The following is a 19,290-nucleotide window of genomic DNA, read 5'->3' as shown; positions in this document are numbered from 1 at the left end:
GGCTGACACAGTATATGGATGCCATTAAAAAAAAAAAAGTACTGCATACCAAAGGAGTAGGGAACTGTGGCTGACAACCAGGAGGAAAAGCAGTCTTTAGAAACACTCTGGGGGCAGGTGCTTTGTCCAATAGTGAGGATACTAGCATCCATATCACTGGATCTGGGTTTAATATCCAGCTCTGGCTCCTAACTCCAGCTCCTGATGCTACACAGAAAGGAAGTGGTGATATCCAAATAGCCAGAAGTTTCCTGCTATCTTGTGGGGAAATCTAGATTGATTATCAGCTCTTGGCATCAAAAATGCTTTTTCTCAAGAAAGCTATCTGAAGCTCGTGGAGCAATCAACACAAAATTCCATTTGTGCCTGGCTAAAGAGCACTGATTTTATTGCAAGCTGGACATTTCCCACCCATGAAGTAGTAACTGGGGTGGTGAGTCAGCCACTGCCTGAGTTTCCTCTTCTGAAGAGAGGGGAGATCCTTTTTAAGACACGTGTTCTTTTATGGAACATCATTACCACAAAGGCTGTGGAATTATTTTTTTTAATTCAAATATTCAAAAGAAAGCAGTAAATGAAGACAAACAGAACAGAACAAATAATAATATGATCAATTTCAATCTAACAATAATAATTACTAAACACTCCAATTAAAAGGGGAAGATGCCTAAACTGGATTTTTGAAATTGTGACTAATTGTATGATATGTATAAGAAAGTCATTTAAAAAATAAAGACCAAAACCAAGGAAAGGTATTGGCTATAGTAGTATCAGAAACAAACTGAAAAGCAAGGGAAATTCCCGGAGTAATAATTAATATTTCATAATAATAATGGTTAATTCACCAAAAAGATATAATAATTTTAAATATGTGTTGACCTAAATGACAGATTTTGGACAAAAGAAGCTAACAAAAATTTATAGAACTGAAAGAAGAAATAACACAGGTTTTTTTAAAGATTTATTTATTTTTATTACAAAGTATACAGAGAGAAGGAGAGACAGAGAGGAAGATCTTGTGCACACTGATTCCTTCCTCAAGTGACCGCAATGACCGGAGCTGTGTCGATTCGAAGTCAGGAGCCAGGAGCTCTTCCGGGTCTCCCATGCAGGCACAGGATCCCAAGACTTTGGGCCGTCCTTGACTGCTTTTCCAGGCCACAAGCAAGGAGCTGGATGGGAAATGGGGCTGTCAGTATTAGAACTGGTGCTCATATGGGATCCCAGCACATTCAAGGTGAGGACTTTGGTTGCTAGGCTATTGCACCTGGCCCAAGCATCACTTTCAAAACTCAATGCTTGCCAGTGTCATGATATTGTGATATTTTGAGGCAGAGCCTTTAAGAGGTCTTTAGGCCATGAAGGTACCATGTTAACAATGGACTAAGATCATTAGTATGAGAATGGGTTATTCTGAGAATAGGCAAGGAAGCAAATTCTGCTCCTGTTTTGCTTGCCCCTGCCCTCTTGCTCTCATGTTCTGCCTCTTCCCTTATGTGGTGATGCATAGTTTTCACCAGATACTGGCCCCTTGTTATGGAACTTCTTATCTCCAGAACTGTAAGAAATAAATTTCTTTTTAAACCATCCAATTTGTGGTATTTTTGACACAGCAGAATACCTACAGTTCAACTCTGTTCTGACACTATATACACAGAAATGGCATCAGACCCACAGATTAAGGGGTCACTTCCCCAAGGCTACCCTAACTTCAGACACCATATGCAAATCCAGGTAGTCTCCCGTGTGTTTGACTGCCTGGCTGTAAATTCAAGGTTCCCACAAACCCTTCCTAGATTCAATCATTTGCTAAAATAGCTCACAGAATTCAGGGAAACACTTTGCTTATATTGACCCACTTACTGAAAAGAATACAGCTTGGTGCAAGTATTTAGCTTAGTAGTTCAGACACTTGCATCCCATTCCCGGCACCAGTTCCTGCCTCTAGCTTCCTGCCAATTGGATCCTGGGCAATAGCAATGGTTTCTCAAGTAGGTGGATTTCTGCAACACCTGTGGAAGACCTGGATTGTATTCCTGGTTCCCAGCTTAGGCTCCAGACCAGCCTTGACCATTGCAAGAACTTGAGGAGTGACACACCATATGCCAGCTCTTTGTCTCTTCCCCTCTCTCATTTTTTTTTCTAAAAAAAGGTTACAATCCACAATCAAGCAAATAAAAAGGTATGTAAGGCAAGAAATAGGGAAAGAAATAAAGAAAAAAAGAAATATACACTGTAGTGAATTCTTAAAATACTGAATTGTCAGAGAATTCATTGCGAATGAAAGATTTCGCCATACTGGAGATAGGACTTAGTCACCCTTAATGGTTACTTTCCTACTTCCCAGTGTGGTGGGTGCAATATCTGCCTATATGCCTCCTTGTGATCAACTCCCTGAGGGATAATTGGATACAACCTAGTTCACTTGTCTCAATGACCCCCAGACCCTACCCTGGGCTATGTGGATGTAACCACCTCTTCCATCACAGTATAGCTCCACAGAATTCACACCTGCCTTCTGTATACCACCAAGTCTGCTTGGATAACATGCTGATCCCCAGTAAAGGCTTTAGCCCACAAGGCTCTCACTTTCTCCCTTCCTCCTCAGTTTTACAGGCTAAGCATTATGCCTGATGTCTCCCCACTTCCTGTTAGGCCTGTGAGGCTTTCTGACCTCTGTTCTGTGGGATCTGTAAGTCAGAAACTGCTTCTGCATGTGTAGATGGTTGCTGAGTTACTTCCGCTGTGTCTCATCTGACGAAGACAACAGAATCAATTGTATCTCCTAGTCAGGGCTCTCCTTAAGGGTCACTCTCCTGGAAGGAATGCACAGGACACACGTCAGACGAGAGCCACAAGGGAGTCTGCTTATACACCAATGTCTATGAGAAATGCCTTGTCATGAGCTGGACAGTAGAGCATCAGGCTACCTACCAGGACAAGGATTAAAATGTGAAAGGGACATTGTAAATACCCACAATGAACTCCTTGGATCCTTCAGGGCAGGGCTAGAATGTTTAGCTGCCCTTATTAGAAAAAAATTAGAAAAAAAGAAAACGTGACACAACACATACCCTTCCCAGGTATGCTGGTCTCTCAGCACCTCTATGTAATAAGCACTGTGGAGGCTCTCCAAAAACTATTGTTGGGGTTTTTCTGGAAGCTAGGTGACATAGGCATGACAGATCAAATTATTGCCCACTGTTAATCATCTCAGGCTTCAAGCAGGCCCTCTCCCCACCCTGAAAAGTTCCAACTGTTTAATCACACCATTGCTTTTTCTGGGAACTAGTTCCCATCCTAAGGCTCCAAACCAGCAGTCATATCATAGAATACAAAGATACTTACTTCCAAGGAATATCTGGAGGATTTAGGAACATTTTGCAAGGAAAGAGTGCAGGGGAGTTAGAGACGAAATGTATCTTACAGAGCTCATAGGGTAGCTTACTCACCCATGTTTGGCATCAGTAGAGGTCAGGAGCTTTAGACTAAAAGTTGCTGTGGCCCACCAATAAAGCTTAAAAGAATTAAACTACTCTCAAGAAACCCAGTTGTTTACTACAGTGAATTTTCAAGAATATAGGCGCATATGGACAATAAGATGCTGGACTCTATGTTTGGTATACGCTTGCAATGGGGGAATCTCAGCGGAACTTGAGCTGTGTTCATGCAACAAGGTGGAGGACTCCACCATGGTGGGAGGGTTTGGGGAGGGTTGGGGAGAACCCAAGTACCTATGTAACTGTGTCACATAATACAATGTAATTAATGAAGAAAAAAAAATAAAACACACAAATCAGAAAAAAAAAAAGAATATAGGCGCATAAAAAGATCACCACCCCAAAAGACAAAATATATGATGTCTGTCATCCCCCCAAAATTGCCTATCTACAAGAGATACTTTCAATGAAAAAATGTACTGGGCCCAGTGCAGTAGCCTAGAGACTAAAGTCCTTGCCTTGCATGCGTCAGGATGCCATATGGGCAACGATTTGTAGCCCAGTGCTCCATTTGCCTTCCTACTTGTGGCCTGTTATAGCAACGGAGGACAGCCCAAAGCCTTGGGACCCTGCATCAGCATGAAAGACCTGGAAGAAGCTCTGGGCTGCTGGCTTAGGATCAGCTCAGCTCTGGCTGTTGTGACCACTTGGGGAACGAATCAGCGGATGGAAGACCTTTCTGTCTCTTTTTCTCTGTAAATCTGACTTTCCAATAAAATAAGTACATCTTTAAAAAATGCTTTCAGCACAGTTAACTCTAGACCTGGACAACTTCATGGAAGATTTAAACAAAACATGTACAAAAAATATTTTGGTAAGGGTGGATGAAGGTGATGCCTTCATGGTTTTCGTTGTGATGATTCCGTGGAGCATCAAACTTATGAACATATGTCAATGTTTATCAAATTGTACATTTTAAATATGTGCCAAAATTGTTTATGAATTATATATTAATAAAACTGTCAAAAATAATCAGAAATTATGTCTTTTGATGAAAACGTTTACATGGCTACTTAAAGATGTATGACAGGAGGTATGTGTTTCAATACAGTAAAAATATTTTGAAAACCATAGCCTGAGACCATTCTCCGGCAACCTTATCTCTCCCACCTCCGTTCTCTTCCAGCGTCTCCTGGAGGACACTGTGGGTCTAGTTGTTTCTTCTTGCATGGTTTCACACCTTTTTTTATTTTTGAGAAGGTTGAACCAATATGTATATAGGCAGGGCCCATGAACAGTCTTCTCATCACACAGTGGTTTTACAAGAAGTGTAGACTCTCCCAGTTCAACTTCTGCCTTCTATTTCTTCCTCCTTTCCCACTGTAAAGCAGGTAATGACTGACACTAAGGAATTGGATTAGTATTAATTACCAGTCTGGGTTTATGGGGATCCTGCTGACTCGGTCGGAAGTTGGTACATCCTGAAGGATCTTTGGAAATAAAGACCCGCATCAAAGAATTCCCTTCACCCTAGCATTTATCATTCTAAAACTTGCTCATTTTAACAGAATTCAGTCTAACAGAATGGAAAAGGCATATGTTTAATGTAAGGAGATTTTTAAAAAGACTTATTTTTTAAATTTGAAAGTCAGAATTACTGATGGAGGAATGGAGAAACGGGGGAGAGAGAGAGAGAGAGAGAGAGAGAGAGAGAGAGAGAGATAGCTCTTCCATACACTAGTTCACCCTCCAAAGGGTTGCAATGGCCAGAGCTGGGTCAGACTAAAGTCAGCATACTGTGTTCTCCAGCTCTTCCCACATGGGTGCAGGGGCCTAAGAATTTCAGTCATCCTCCACGACCTACCCATGCCATTAGCAGGGAACTGGATCAAAAGTGGGGCAACCAGAACAGGAACCAAATTGGCACCTATATGGGATGCCAGCACCACAGGTGCAGAATTAGCTTGCTGTGCCAGCCGCTTAGGAGACGTACAAGAACAAATGGCATGTTTGTTCTAAAGTTTCCAGATCATATTTGCACTAATGTGGAGAATTTCTCCCAAAGTGAATTTAAAATACTTTTTTGTTATTTGTATTTTTAAAAATATTTATCCTTTTTATTTTTTAATTTGAAAGGTAGACCTACAAAGAGAGAGAGAGAGAGAATCTTTCATCCACTGGTTAACTGCAGTGGTTACAAATGACAGAGCTGTGCCGATCCAAAACCAGGATCCAGGAGCTTACCCAGGCTCTCCCAAATGGTTGCGGGGGTTTCAGCACCCGAGCCATCCTCCCCTTTTCTCCCAGTCTAAAATTAGGGAACTGGATCTGAAATGGAGCTTTGCCAGGATTAGAGCCAGCACCCATATAGGAAGCCAGTGCTGCAGTTTGAGAACTAGTCTGTAAAACCACCGTGCTTGCCCCACTTTTATCTTGTGTTTAATCTCAGGTAATTAATTTTATGATAGCTTATATGCATGTTTCATTTTCAGAAGCAAATTTTTACGGTCTAAAATGATTCAGGAATCAAGTTCTTATTTATCACAATATGCAGGTCAAGAAAATTTTACTGTAAGGCCTTAACTTTCAGCTAGCATTCCAGAATAAAATTTGTATGATTCATTTTGTCCTAGAGGAAATTCTAGATAAGCTGTAGACGGGCTTCACTGTGTATCAATTTTTTACATTAATAGCAAACAAGGAGAGTGAGTTCTTTCCAATATTCGTTACAAACCATAGTGCTCAAGTGTCCACTTTCTAGATGAACATCTCTATGTTTACAGCTTTTACACTCTTCATATTGCAGTTCTCATTCTTTTTTGTTGTATTTGCTCTTTTTTTTTTAACTGTTTGTTTATTTTTATTGGAAAGTCAGATTTACAGAAAGAAGAAGAGAGAGATTTTTCATCTGCTGGTTCACTCTCCAAAGGGCTGAAATGGCTGGAGATGAGCTGATCTGAAACCAGGAACCAGGAACTTCTTCCAGGTCTCCCACATGGGTGCAGGGTTCCAGGGCTATGGGCCATCCTCTACCGCTTTCCCAGGTCACAAGTAGGGAGCTGGAAGGGAAATGGAGCACCGGGATATGAATTGGCACCCATATTGGATCCTGGCACATGCAAGAGAAGGACTTTAGCCACTAGGCTACTGTGCTGGACCCTGTATTTGTTCCTAATTGTGCTTTCATTGCAACTTCTGCCACATTTGATTAATCCACTCTACTGTCTTCCTCATTTTCATTCTGACACATAGAAAATCTCGTTAAAATTTGAAATTCTTTTTCTCCATAAATTAAAAGCACCACTTCTCATCAGTGATATCTTTGCTCTTATCCTGTTGAAATAATCACATAATGCTTAGTCAATTTCTATGATGATGTGCAAAGAATATATCAATTGGAGATCCCAAACATCATTAATGTTGTCACTAACAGTCACAAATGCCAATCATCAGCATTATCTGATTTCAGTATTTGATATAAAGTTATGGTAACCTAGACATATGTATTGGCATAAAGACAGACATATAACTCAATGGAAGAAAAGAGATAATACCAAATTAATAGATAAATGATTGACTTTTTAAATTATTCATTTGAGAGGCAGAAAGACAAAGGCAGGAGAGAGAGAGACAGAGAGAGAGAGAGCACCTCCAGCCATTTTTTCACTGCCTGTATGTCTAGATTGGTTAGTGCTTGGCCAGACAAGCTAGAACCTAGAGCTCAACCCACACCAGTGGTAGAAACCCAGTTAGCTGACCCATCACCACTGCCAACCACATCCCCATTCCCAGTGCCCTGCCTTAGCAGCGGGTTGCAGTCAGGAATGAGAGGTTAATGTTGGGTCATGGGGCCCAATGCTTGTCTTTGGACAACTAATACTTGATAAAAGCAGAAGAGTAAGGATAGGTTTTCAACAAGTGGTGATGGAGCACTTGGATGGGAATGAGGGAAAATCTGAACCTCATACCACGTGCAAAAAATAAAATAAATAAAACAAAAAACACCTGAAAATGGATTATAGACCTAACTGCGGAACCTCAAACTAGTAAATTCCTGTAGGAAAACAGGATAAAACCTTGGTGACCTTGACTTAGGCAGTGATTCTTAAATGTAACAGTAAAATCATAATCTCTCTAAGAAAGAAAAAAATTGGTAAACAGAATTTCATCAAAATTGGGACCTTGTGCTCCTTCAAAGACATTGTTAAGAGTATGAAAGAGCAACCACAAACTAGGAAAAAATATTTGCAAATCATGTATCTGATAAAGCACTTGTATCCAGAAGATATATATTACTCTAAATACTTAATAATAAAGAAATAAATCCATTTAAAAATGGGCAGTAGATTTGAATATAAAGTACATATATGTGATAAATAATCATGTGAAAAAAAGCTCAGTACCACTAGTCATTAGGGGAAGAAAAATTGAAACCACAATGAGATAACACACTCATTATTCATTCAGAGATGGGTCATACTGAGTATCCAGAAAGAAGAGCATCTGGAACAAACAGCTGATGGGAAAGTAAAGTGGTACAGCTCTTTTAGAAAGCATTTTGCCAGCTTCTTTAAAAGTTAGACCTAGGGCTTGGCAGCGTGGCCTGGTGGCTAAGGTCCTCGCCTTGATCCCATATGGCTGCTGGTTCTAATCCCGGCAGCTCCACTTCCTCTCTATCTCTCCTCCTTTCAGTATATCTGACTTTGTAATAAAAATAAAATAAATCTTTAAAAAAAAAAAAAAAAAAAAAAAAAAAAAGTTAGACCTAAACTCCCGTGATGTTACTCAGACCTTCTGTGTTGGAATATGGCAAAGGAAGGTATTCTCTCCATATAAACACTTGCACCCAAATGTCCACAGCTGCTTTATATGTGAGGAAAAAATTCCAGTGTTTATCAGTATGTGAATGGATGGATAAATGAAGCATAGTATATCCATACAATGGAATGCTTTTAGCCATAAAAAGAAAAAGAAATTATTGATACACACTCCTCCTCCTCTAGCATATGGATGAGTCTGTAGTTCAGGATCAGCTATATAATTTATGAGAACCCCATGGAAAATAAAGATGTTGGTCCCCTTGTTGAAAAATTAAGCATTTTAGGGGGCAGGCAACCATCTAGACACGGCCTAGTAGACCCACATCCATTTCAGAGTGTCAAGGTTTGAATTATGGCTTTCTGTAATGAACACCCCCGGGAAGCAGGATGGCTCAGGGACTGGGGTCCCGGCCATCCTCATGGGAGACCTGCATAGATTTCTGAATTCCTGGTTTTGGCTTGACCCAGTCCCAGCTATTGTGGGCGTCTGCAGAGTAGCAGATGGAAACTGCTAGTCTCAGTCTCTCTTCTGCTCTCCCTCCCTGTCAAATAAGTGAAAATAAACAAAACTTTATTAAAAAAACAAAAAAGAATCTCCAAAAAGTGAATACAGAGCATCAAACTAAGTGTACAACCTTCTAAGCTCCAAGACTCTGTGGGACAGCGCTGGTCACATGCCCATGAAGCAGGGCCCGATCAACATGATTACTCTGAAAGAAGCCAAGTGAAGAGAGTACATAAACGATGAATCGATTTCTATGAAATTCTTGAAAAATGCAAGTTGTTCTGTAGTGACAGAGAGCAGATCAGTGGTTGTCTTGAGATGGTATGTAGGCAGGATGTGCCAGGACACCAGCTCTTTCTTGCCAAAATAGATACCTGCATATTCACCAATATCAACACATTAGACTTCGGCATTTCAACAGGATTCCTGTGTCTAATTGTTTTTTTTTGTTGTTGTTGTTGTTGTTGTTGCAATATTACAGTTCAAATTCAGTCAAGACTGTTTCATTACAAGCATATACCAAGCATAGAGTCCAGCATCTTTATGTCCAGATAAATTCAATGGTTTCTTGGGGAGACCATCTCTGGTCTGAAGGCAAAGCTGGCAGAATATCATCTCAATCAATTAAAAGCCATAACATAACATCAACAACAATTTACAACATTATGGAATTATTTGACATGCTATTGAATAACCAATATATTAAAAAATGCAAGTTCTTAACCACATCCTGTGACTACTTCATTGACGTTTCAATTTTAGTTTATATACAACCGAATTCTATACACCTTAAAATGGCTATAGGTTACTATTCAGCTGTCTCGTGTCTATTTTCATTTAAGTATTTTAATTGTTTTTTTAAGAAAAGAAAAAGATTTATTTATTTTGACTGAAAAGGCACATCACATTTACAAAGAGAAGGAGAGACAGAGAGAAAGATCTTCCATCGACTCGTTGACTCCCCAGATGGTCGCAACAGCAAGAGCTGAGCCCATCAGATCTGATCCAAAGCTCGGAACCAGGAGCTGAGCTGCTTCTGGCTCTCCCACACAGGCACAGGGTCCCAAGCTTTGGGTCATCCTCTACTGTCTTTCCAAGCCAGTAGGGCCTGGATGGGGACTGGAGCAGCTGGGATACAACCAGCACCCATCTGTGATCCTGGTGCTTGCCAGGTGAGGATTTAATCACTGAGCCATTGCACCAGGCCCCCATGTCTACTTTCAAGGCACTTGTTTCAGTGCAGGGCTTTAAGCCATGTAATGCCTGCATTCCACATTAGAGTGAGAGTTCAAGTCTACGATTCTGTTTCCCATCTAGAATCCTGAGAGGCAGCTGGCATCCTGCTAGTGCATCTTGAACAGAAAGATGACAGATCCAGTATTTGGGTCCCAGTCAGGCAGTGGGGAGTTAGAGATGTATTTCCTGGCTCTTCGCTTCAGCTTGCCCCATTCCTGCCTGATGCAAGCATGTGGTAAATGAACTAGCAGGTAGACAATCTTCTGTCTCTCAAATTTTCAAGTAGGTAAAAATAAACAACCTTTAAAAAAAAGAGTCTGTTCTACCTAAATATAAGTTCAGTCCCAGGTTCCTTTTGTCTTTATCTTAATCACTCTAGCTTTTCTTTTTCTAGAGTTTCATTAAAAAACAATTATATGGGCCTGGCACCATAGCATAGTGGTTAAAGTCCTCGCCTTGACCGTGCCAGGATCCCATATGGGTGCCAGTTCTAATCCTGGCGGCCCTGCTTCCCATACAGCTCCCTGCTTGTGGCCTGGGAAAGCAGTCGAGGACGGCCCAAAGCTTTGGGACCCTGCACCTGCATGGGAGACCTGGAATAGGCTCCTGGCTTCGGATTTGGCTTAGCTCCAGCCATGGTGGCTACTTGGGGAGTGAATCATCGGATGGAAGATCTTCCTCTCTGTCTCTCCTCCTCTCTGTATATCTGACTTTGCAATAAAAATAAATATTTAAAAAACAAACAAAAAACCAATCATATAATATGCATTTCTTTTGGTCTGGCTTCTTTCAGTCATAAAATTTGTGACATTTTTTCATATTGCACATATAGTAGTTTACTCCTCGTATTTGCTGAGTAATATTTCATTATACAAAATCTTACAAATTTGTCCATGATGTGTTGATGGATTCATGAGTTAATTTTAATTTTAGTTTGTGGTTACAATGACTAAAACTGCTATGAATATTTGTGTCCAACTCTTTGAGTGGCATGTATTTTTATTTCTCTTCTTTAAATAATAAGAATGAAATTTCTGGATCTATTAGCAAGTAAGTGGTTAATGATCTTAAGAAACGATCAAATTGTTTTCCAAAGTAGTATCCTCTTTAATGTTGTATTGTTGTACCCAGATTTTGAGATCCCCAGAAATCATCAGGAGTCTGGAGTTGATGCGAATGCGTAAGGGCAGTTTATTCAGGCATTCCTGAGCCCTCAGCGGTCACCCCAGCCCGGCGGGACTGGGCCAGCAGCCGGTCACCCTGGCCCAGGGGGACTGGGTGAGCACCCGCAGCTGAAGCAGCATCAACAGTATGAGAATGCCAACACATCTTTGTTAACATTTCAAAATATTAATGACTTTAGCAGTGGTGTAGTGATTATTATCTCATTGTCGGTTTAATTGGCATTTGCTAATGATTGGCTTCTATGTGAAATGGCTATTAACAGTTTTCACTCATTAATAAGTTAGATTGCTTTATTGAGTTGCAAGGATTTATTATATATTCTATATATACAAGGTCCTTTCAGATACCTAGATCATGAATATTTTCACTTTGCAAATGTTGTTTTTGGAAGAGCAGACTGACATTTTGATGCTCAATCTACCTTTTCTTTTTAGATCAGTGTTTTTTGGTACTTGTGAGACCACTTTCCTCAAGGGAGCAAGGATTCTGCTATGTTTGCTTATGGAATTTTTATGGTTTCAGCTTTATACTTAGGTTTATCATCCATCGCAAGTTAATTTGTCTGTGTTGTGTGGTAAGGGCCAAGATTCATTTCTTACATGAAATTCAATTGTTCCACTTAGTAAAAAATATTACATTTATTGCATTAAATTACTTTAGCTTCTTACTAAAAACCATTCTGTACATATAAATTCATATCTAGATTAGTTTCATACTACCATGCTGCATGGAAAACTTTTTACAGTCAGTTGCTATGTGCTCAAACTGTGTTCTTCCCATGCATTTCCAGCTAAATATTTACATTACCTTGCCAAGTAAAAATAAAAAACTCTGTCAGGATAACTTCTGTCAGTGACAACTTCCAGTCCCAGAACATGGACTAGTTAGGTCTTTCATTTCTCCCAAGAGGTATTTTATGTTAAGCAACGATTTAAAATTTTACTCTACAGTTCTTGGTTAAGCTTATCTGTATATAATCTGTTTCATATATAAATTATGCTTTGGAAGCTGATGAACGTTGTTTAACCACATAATTATTCAAAATTCCATTGTCCAACTATTCTTCGCTAATATTGAGAACAAAGGAGTTTGTTTTACATTGCAATTAGCTCCAGCAGTGTTTTCTTTACGCTTCTTCAGGATTACCAGGATTTTCTAATTATGCGATGCTGTCATTTGCAAATAGTTTTATTTCTTCTTTTCCACTTCAGTGTCTTTTTATGAGTCCATAGTTTCCGTCAAGTTGGTGCAATCTTTGCCTACTACATCTTTCCCAGACGATCCTGTGTGTCCCTTACTCCCCTTCTCTTCTTTCCTCACGGGCACGTCTTCCTTGAGGGCTTCTAAATCCCGCGGGGGGCGGGGTGGGGGAGGCATGGTGTCTCCTGGGCACGATTCCCAGAGCTAAGACCGTGCTGACTAGGCCTTGTTCCTCCTCTTTGGTGCATTTAATGGGTGGTGTCCTTCACGCCACAGCCCCAGGGGCTCCTGAGCTGCCGTCCGGGGCTGCCAGGGCTGGGCTCGCGATCCGAAGAGCTACCTATCGCGCCCAATTTCCTTCTGGGGATTTAGTGGAGAGAGATCGCGGTGGCCGGAATGGTTACTATAGCACGCTGGCTTGGCGTGACAGTTTTAGACCTGTCCGCGTTTTTATGGATATTTTCACTTAAATCTGCCATCAGTCCCTACAAAGGGGGCTGCAAGGAAGACGACGCCCTGAGGAAACCAGGGCTGGGAGAAGTTGCCCCAGTTCACTCCGCTAATGAGACGGGTGGAGTCGGGGACTTGGGAGTTGGGTTTCAGTAACCTGACTCCGGAGCCTGCCGGCTTTACCGCACGCTCTGGAGAGAACGCCGATCGGAGGAGGCGTGGACACTGACTGGAAGAGAGGAACAGCAGATTAGGAGGCCAGTCCAGACGGCTCCCGCCGGCCCATGAACTTGTGACCTACACTGTCTCCAACAGCGCTTCCTTGTCATCCGGCCCCGTCCTTTTTCCTCCAGCGCCCAGACGAACCCTCCGCTCCCCTCAGCGCTGCTCTGAAATCAATGGTTTCTGCAGAAATGCTGGCGCGTGGGAAAACCTTGCCTCTACACGCTTACCCATCCCCTCACCGCCCGCCCCCCATCCCTGCAAGTTCTCAAGAACAAGTCTTCGGAGGCATGATCTTGCCACCTTGCTCCTCCATCCAAAAGCCACTTTCCCCATGCCTGAATCTGACAGGACCACACACACCACACCACACCAAGTCCAGGCGCACGAGCTGAGGCGCACTTTTCCGGGTGCGCACCGCCGTCTGGGCGTCTCTCTAGGAAAACGTCCCTCAGCTACTAGCTAACGTGCAGGGAGATTTTTCCCCCCGCAAGGGACTGAAAACCATAGCACTTTCTACAAATCCTCACCAGAGACTCCCGCTGCCGGGAGCCCGGGTGCCCAGTGGCGCGCTCCCGAGAGGCGGGGGCAGGGGCGGGGCGGGCTGCGGTCCGGGGCGCCCGCTCCTCCCTCTCCTCCCCCTCGCGGCGGCCGGGCCACCAGCGCAGAGTCCCCCTGCACGCGGCACATGGGGCGGCTGACCGAGGCGGCAGCCACGGGCGGCGGCGCTGCAGCGGCGCACGCGGCGGGCCTCCCTCCCACTCCCCTGCCCCTGTCGTCCACGTCCCCCTGGTGCGTGGCCACCATGGCGTCCAGCGAGGAGGACGGCACCAACGGCGGCGCCTCGGAGGCCAGCGAGGAGAAGGAGGCCACCGGCAAGAGGAGGCGCCGTGGCTGGTTGGCCACCATCTGGCTCACCTTCTACAACATCGCCATGACCGCGGGGTACGTGCGCCCCTGCAATCCCTCGCCCCTTGCCACCGGGCCTCCCCACGCTACTGCGCCCCGACCTTATAGCGGGACTGCGGGACCGGGCGTGCGGGCGGGGAGGTCTCGGCGTGGGGGAGGGGCGCGGGCGCCCTGCGGTCACGGCTGCCCGGTTGAATGGAGCGGGGCGGGGGCGGGGGGAGCTGGGGCTCTGCTCGCCGGGCATTGCCTAATACGGTGCACGGCGTGGCGCGGCGGCCGTGGGGCGCGGGCCGGAGGTTAAGTATAGACCCGGGCAGGAATGCGGGGCCGACCCGCGGGGGAGGCGGCTGCGGCGCGGCCGCCCCCGGGTGCCGCTGCCTCCGGTTGTTGCAGAAGAAGCGCCCGAGTCTAGGCCACCCCTAGCCCGGAGCTGTCCGGGCCGGTGGCCTAGACTCATTTCCTGGGCACTTTGTCATATTGGAGATCGGCAGACAAAGTTTTATTAAGTCTTCATTTTGTCGCGACTTATTTATTTTTTAAGAAATCACAGTCCTAGAGTATCTTGATAGGGTCTCTAAACAAAAAAATAGAACCTCTACCCCGTGGAAATCTGGCAGTCGTGTCCAGCATCTTTATGGCCTCATGCTTCGTTACTGAATGCCAGTACTTGGGTTTCTGGCTTGGAGCGTGACTTCCAAGTTAAGGTTACACAGGGCTCAAGCTCTTCAAAGTGCTTTCAGAGTGACTCCTGGTCGACTGCTTTTCAAAATGGGTTGCGAAGATGATTTTTCCTACACTGCGTTGCCTTTTCCTCCTCTCATGATCGCACACCATAGTCTATAAACAGAGGGGAAGCTTCAACTTTCTTTTAGGGTTTAGTTAATTGACAAGGATTTTAAGCCGTTGGATATGGTGGTAAGTATGTGTTAGTTACCGTGGGCGTGTGATACCGTCACATGGGGTAGCATGCAGTGTTACAAAGGATTCGCTGTGTGCCAGGCACTGTGCTGGTTCTTCCAGCAGTGTTGTCTCAGTTTTAGTGCACTGTAGTTCAGTGAGGGCGGCATGATGTTGTGGGTAGCTTGGGAAATTGAGGCAGAGAACCATGGCGTCACTTACTGCAGATCACAGCCAGCCGGTGACCAGGGTGGATTTCTGTTCAGATGCTCTGGACTGCAGGGCTGTGCTGCTACTGCCTTTTCCAGCTTTGCTGTGTTGTAATTGCCTGTGCTGGCTGCCCTTAGATGGTAGTTGGATTGAAAGAATTCTCAGTGACAGTCTCATCCAGTGAAGAAACATTTTTGAAGCCCTGATCATGCACTGACTGGTTAGCTATCTTTTTCCAAGTCCACTGTTCATTTTTTAAAAAAGGATTTACTTATTTTTATTAGAAAGGCAGATTTTACAGAGAGAAGGAGAGATAGAGAGAAGGGTCTCCTGTCGGCTGGTTCACTCTTCAAGTGGCTGCAATGGCCTGAGCTGAGCCAATCTAAAGCCAGGAGCGTCTTCCTGGTCTCCCACGTGGGTGCTGCGTCCTATGGCTTTGGGCTGTCCTCGACTGCTTTCCCAGGCCACAAGCAAGAGAGCTGAATGGGAAGTGGAGCAGCTGGCAGATGAACCAGTGCCGTATGGGATCCTGGCCCGTGCAAGGTGAGGGTATAGCTACTGAGCCATCTCCCTGGGTCTCACTGTCCATTTTAAAAACCAAGTTACCATTGAATGAAAACGAATGCATAATTCCAGTTTCAGACCTTTGCTCACTCCCTGTCACCTCCACCCTAATCTAAGGTGACATAGATGACCGAAGACTGTTCTATGCTCCCCAAATCTGCTTTCTGGTTGTATCACATTTGAAATCTCCAGTTTGGGGCCCGGTGGTGAGGCCTAGTGTCTGAAGTCTTCGCCTTGAACGCCCCAGGATCCCATATGGGCACCGGTTCTAATCCCAGCAGCTCCACTTCCCATCCAGCTCCTTGCTTGTGGCCTGGGGAAGCAGTCGAGGACGGCTCAAAGGCCTTAGGACCCTGCACCCGTGTGGGAGACCCAGAGGAAGTTTCTGGATCCTGGCTTTGGATCGGCACAGCACAGGCCATTGCGGTCATTTGGGGAGTGAATCGTTGGATGGAAGATCTTTCTCTCTGTCTCTCCTCCTCTCTGTATATCTGACTTTGCAATAAAAATAAAATAAATCTTTAAATAATAAAAAAAGAAATCTCCAATTTGGTCTCTGAAAACTTGTCACATTTGTGTCGCTCTCATCATTTGTGATCAGCTTGTTCACTTTTCAGCGTTCCGCCCTCCTCATTTCTCCCAGGACTTCTCTCATCTAGTTAAACTCTTTGAAGTTTGTGGGTGTCCTACCTTCCGGAGCAAAATTAATTGAAGTCTCCTTTGTGTTGCATTTAATTCTTCTCCGTTGCATTTCATATCCTTCCACAGCAGATCAGTGGTTATGCTAAACTTGTCTGTCTCCCCACTTTCACTGGGAAAGTCCCTTGTCATTTTTATAGGGCAAGGGTAACTGAAATCGAATACTCTTAAGTCTTTGGATGTTTTCTATAGGCATTGAGATTTGGAGAAGAAATGGGATCTGCATACAGAGAGAATAGGACCTTTTAAATGAGGTGTATTCTAGAAATAGGCATGATACGCCAGCCTGGTGTATTCTCTATTGAACTGAAGGATGTGATTAGAGAACCAGGTTGGAAAAACTAGTATGGAAATGGGGACAAAACATGCATTCCATGGAGTGGATAGCATAGGGCTAGCTAAGATTCTATTTGCTTGTTTAACTCACTGGTTTCTTTCTTTCTTTTTTTTTTTTAAAGATTTATTCATTTTATTACAGCCAGATATACATAGAGGAGGAGAGACAGAGAGGAAGATCTTCCATCCGATGTTTCACTCCCCAAGTGAGCCGCAACGGACCGATGCGCGCCGATCCGAAGCCGGGAACCAGGAACCTCTTCCGGGTCTCCCACGCGGGTGCAGGGTCCCAAGGCTTTGGGCCATCCTCAACTGCTTTCCTGGGCCACAAGCAGGGAGCTGGATGGGAAGTGGAGCTGCCGGGATTAGAACCGGCGCCCATATGGGATCCTGGGGCTTTCAAGGCGAGGACTTTAGCCGCTAGGCCACGCCGCCGGGCCCCACTGGTTTCTTTTAGCACAATTTTCGTGTTTTTTTTTTCTTTTTTAGATTTATTTATTTTTATTGGAAAGTCAGATTTACAGAGAGAAGGAGAGACAGAGAGAAAGATCTTCTGTCCGCTGTTTTATTCCCCAAGTGGCCGCAATGCCTGGAACTAAGCTGATCTGAAACTAGGAGCCAGGAGTCTCTTCTGGGTCTCCCACATGGGTACAGAGTCTCAAGGCTTTGGCCATCCTTGCCTGCTTTCCCAGGCCACAAGCAGGGAGCTGGATGGAAAACTGGGCTGACAGATAGGAACTGATGCTCATATGGGATCCCAGTGTGTGTAAGGAAGAACTTTAGCCACTAGGCTATTGCAGCAGGGCCAGAATTTTGGAGTTTTTTTTTTTTTTTACAATTATTTTGAAAACAACAAAATGATATTTAAGAATTATCATAAATGTTTACCTAAATGTAAAAGAAGACCTGATTGCATAAGCCTAACAGAACCTTTCTCTTGTTTTCGTATTTAAGCATCTTCAGGTTGCAATAAAATCTCTATTCTCAGGAAGGCTTTTTCCTGGGCTTCTTCCTTCAAATATGTCCCAGTTCTAACATTCCTTCTTGCCCCTGGCTGTTTGAGTTTTCCCCAGCTCCCTGTATGCTGTATCTTACTAATTCATCATTCCTTATCGTCATCCCCATCAGAATATATAAATTCCATGAAGCACTCAATAAATGTTTATTGAAAGAATGAATGAATGCTACTTCAAAGAATTGTTACAGTATCTACACATTTGTTTTTCCTGTTTTCTATCTTCAGTTACTGTCCTACCAAGTATTTCTGTATAGTGTTTATGATTATGCCTAAGAGTATGTAGTGATTATGTATCATAATGGATTAAATGATGTTCCCCATGACATTTGGCTTTTATTTGCTAATGAAATCCCAGGAGTAGAATTACACCATTAGACAATCTAAGAATTTTTAGGAAACTTGCTCATCATTGGTTCTCAACTAGGACAGTGAGAACTTTTCCTTCTCTTTTTGCTTACCAGCTCGATCCTGTATGTGTAAACACATGGTCCTATATCAAGTGAGGGAGGTAAAGCAGATATTTTAGGCTCCTCCTTGAAAAGATGTGAACTGGGACATTTATATAAAAATGCAGGGAGAGAATGCCCAGCAGAGGTGTCAGAACAGATCGGGAAGGGGAATCAGTGGAAGGTTCGTGAAGGAGCTCCCAGCGGTTAAGCTGAGCTCTGACTGAACAGGCCAGCAGGAGGGAACAGCATGAGTTAGGGTGCCCTCGTGGGAAATTGCTGCACATCCACGGAGGCAACAGGAAATGAGCCTGAATGTAGAGTGGGGGGTGGGTGAGGTAGGCACGCAGCAGGGTCCGCTCACAGAGCCTTGCTAACGTGTTTGTGAGGAAGGTAGGAAGGCGCTGCTTCAAGGCTGCCTCAGTTCTCTGTACCTTGGGACAAGGAGGCCAGCCTTTCTAACCTTGTTTTTCTCATCTGTGAAATTGAAAGGAAGCAACTACTGGGTGGGATTATTACAGGGAATAAAAAGGTAACATGATGTTCTTGGCAGGGTGCCTGATGTGCAGTGGACATGTAAGAATGTTAATTCCTCTCCCAAATGATTCGTGTAAAATTGTGCATCATGCAGAAAGAGAAACCCTTGAAAGTATTTTCACCTTGTAGATCATTTGACTCAGAAGTGTTGGAAATCCAAGAATTTCCCCCAGAATGTTAAGTAAAAGCCAGGTCTTTTGGTGCCTGTAGGATGTATTGTATTGCTGAAGAGAGATTCACTAACCTGCCACATTTTGTCCATTCACCTGTGACAGACATTCAAATTCTTCAGTTTTTGGCTCTTCAAAGTGAAACACTGACAAGTGCTTTGATTTATCTTGGTTAAAGATCTACGATGGAGTGGCTGGGTCTGCTGGTAGTCTTACATTTAACTTCTTAAGAAACTGCTAAATTGGGGCTAAGTGCTGGGCATGGCTCAATAGGCTAATCCTTCCACTTTAAGTGCTAGCATCCATATGGGCACTGGTTCGTGTCCCAGCTGCTTCACTTCCCATTCTGGTCCCTACTTGTGGCCTGGGAGTGCAATTGAGGATAGTCCAAAGCTTGGGACCCTGCATCTATGTGAAAGATCTGGAACAGACACCTCACTCTGAAT

At 43.8% G+C, this 19,290-nt stretch overlaps 1 protein-coding gene across 2 annotated transcripts in view; it reads left to right on the top strand.

Moving 5' to 3' along the window:
- The window catches only part of HACD1 (3-hydroxyacyl-CoA dehydratase 1), a 42,661-nt gene that overhangs the window by 6,064 nt on the left and 17,307 nt on the right, over positions 1-19,290 (top strand). The window contains exon 1 of one of the 2 annotated variants that reach the window (XM_004578580.3): positions 13,691-14,003. The exons of the other annotated variant lie outside the window; for it this stretch is intronic. Coding sequence (XP_004578637.2) covers positions 13,747-14,003 — 257 coding nt within the window. The 5' untranslated portion in view covers positions 13,691-13,746. Of the gene's footprint in view, positions 1-13,690; positions 14,004-19,290 lie in introns of those variants that run through there. 2 annotated transcript variants of the gene reach the window in all.

Source organism: Ochotona princeps, chromosome 10, assembly GCF_030435755.1.
Source record: "Ochotona princeps isolate mOchPri1 chromosome 10, mOchPri1.hap1, whole genome shotgun sequence".
In the NCBI taxonomy this organism is placed as follows: Eukaryota; Metazoa; Chordata; class Mammalia; order Lagomorpha; family Ochotonidae; genus Ochotona; species Ochotona princeps.
The sequence above is the reverse complement of the archived record's forward strand: the minus strand, read 5'-3'. Positions and strand labels throughout refer to the sequence as shown.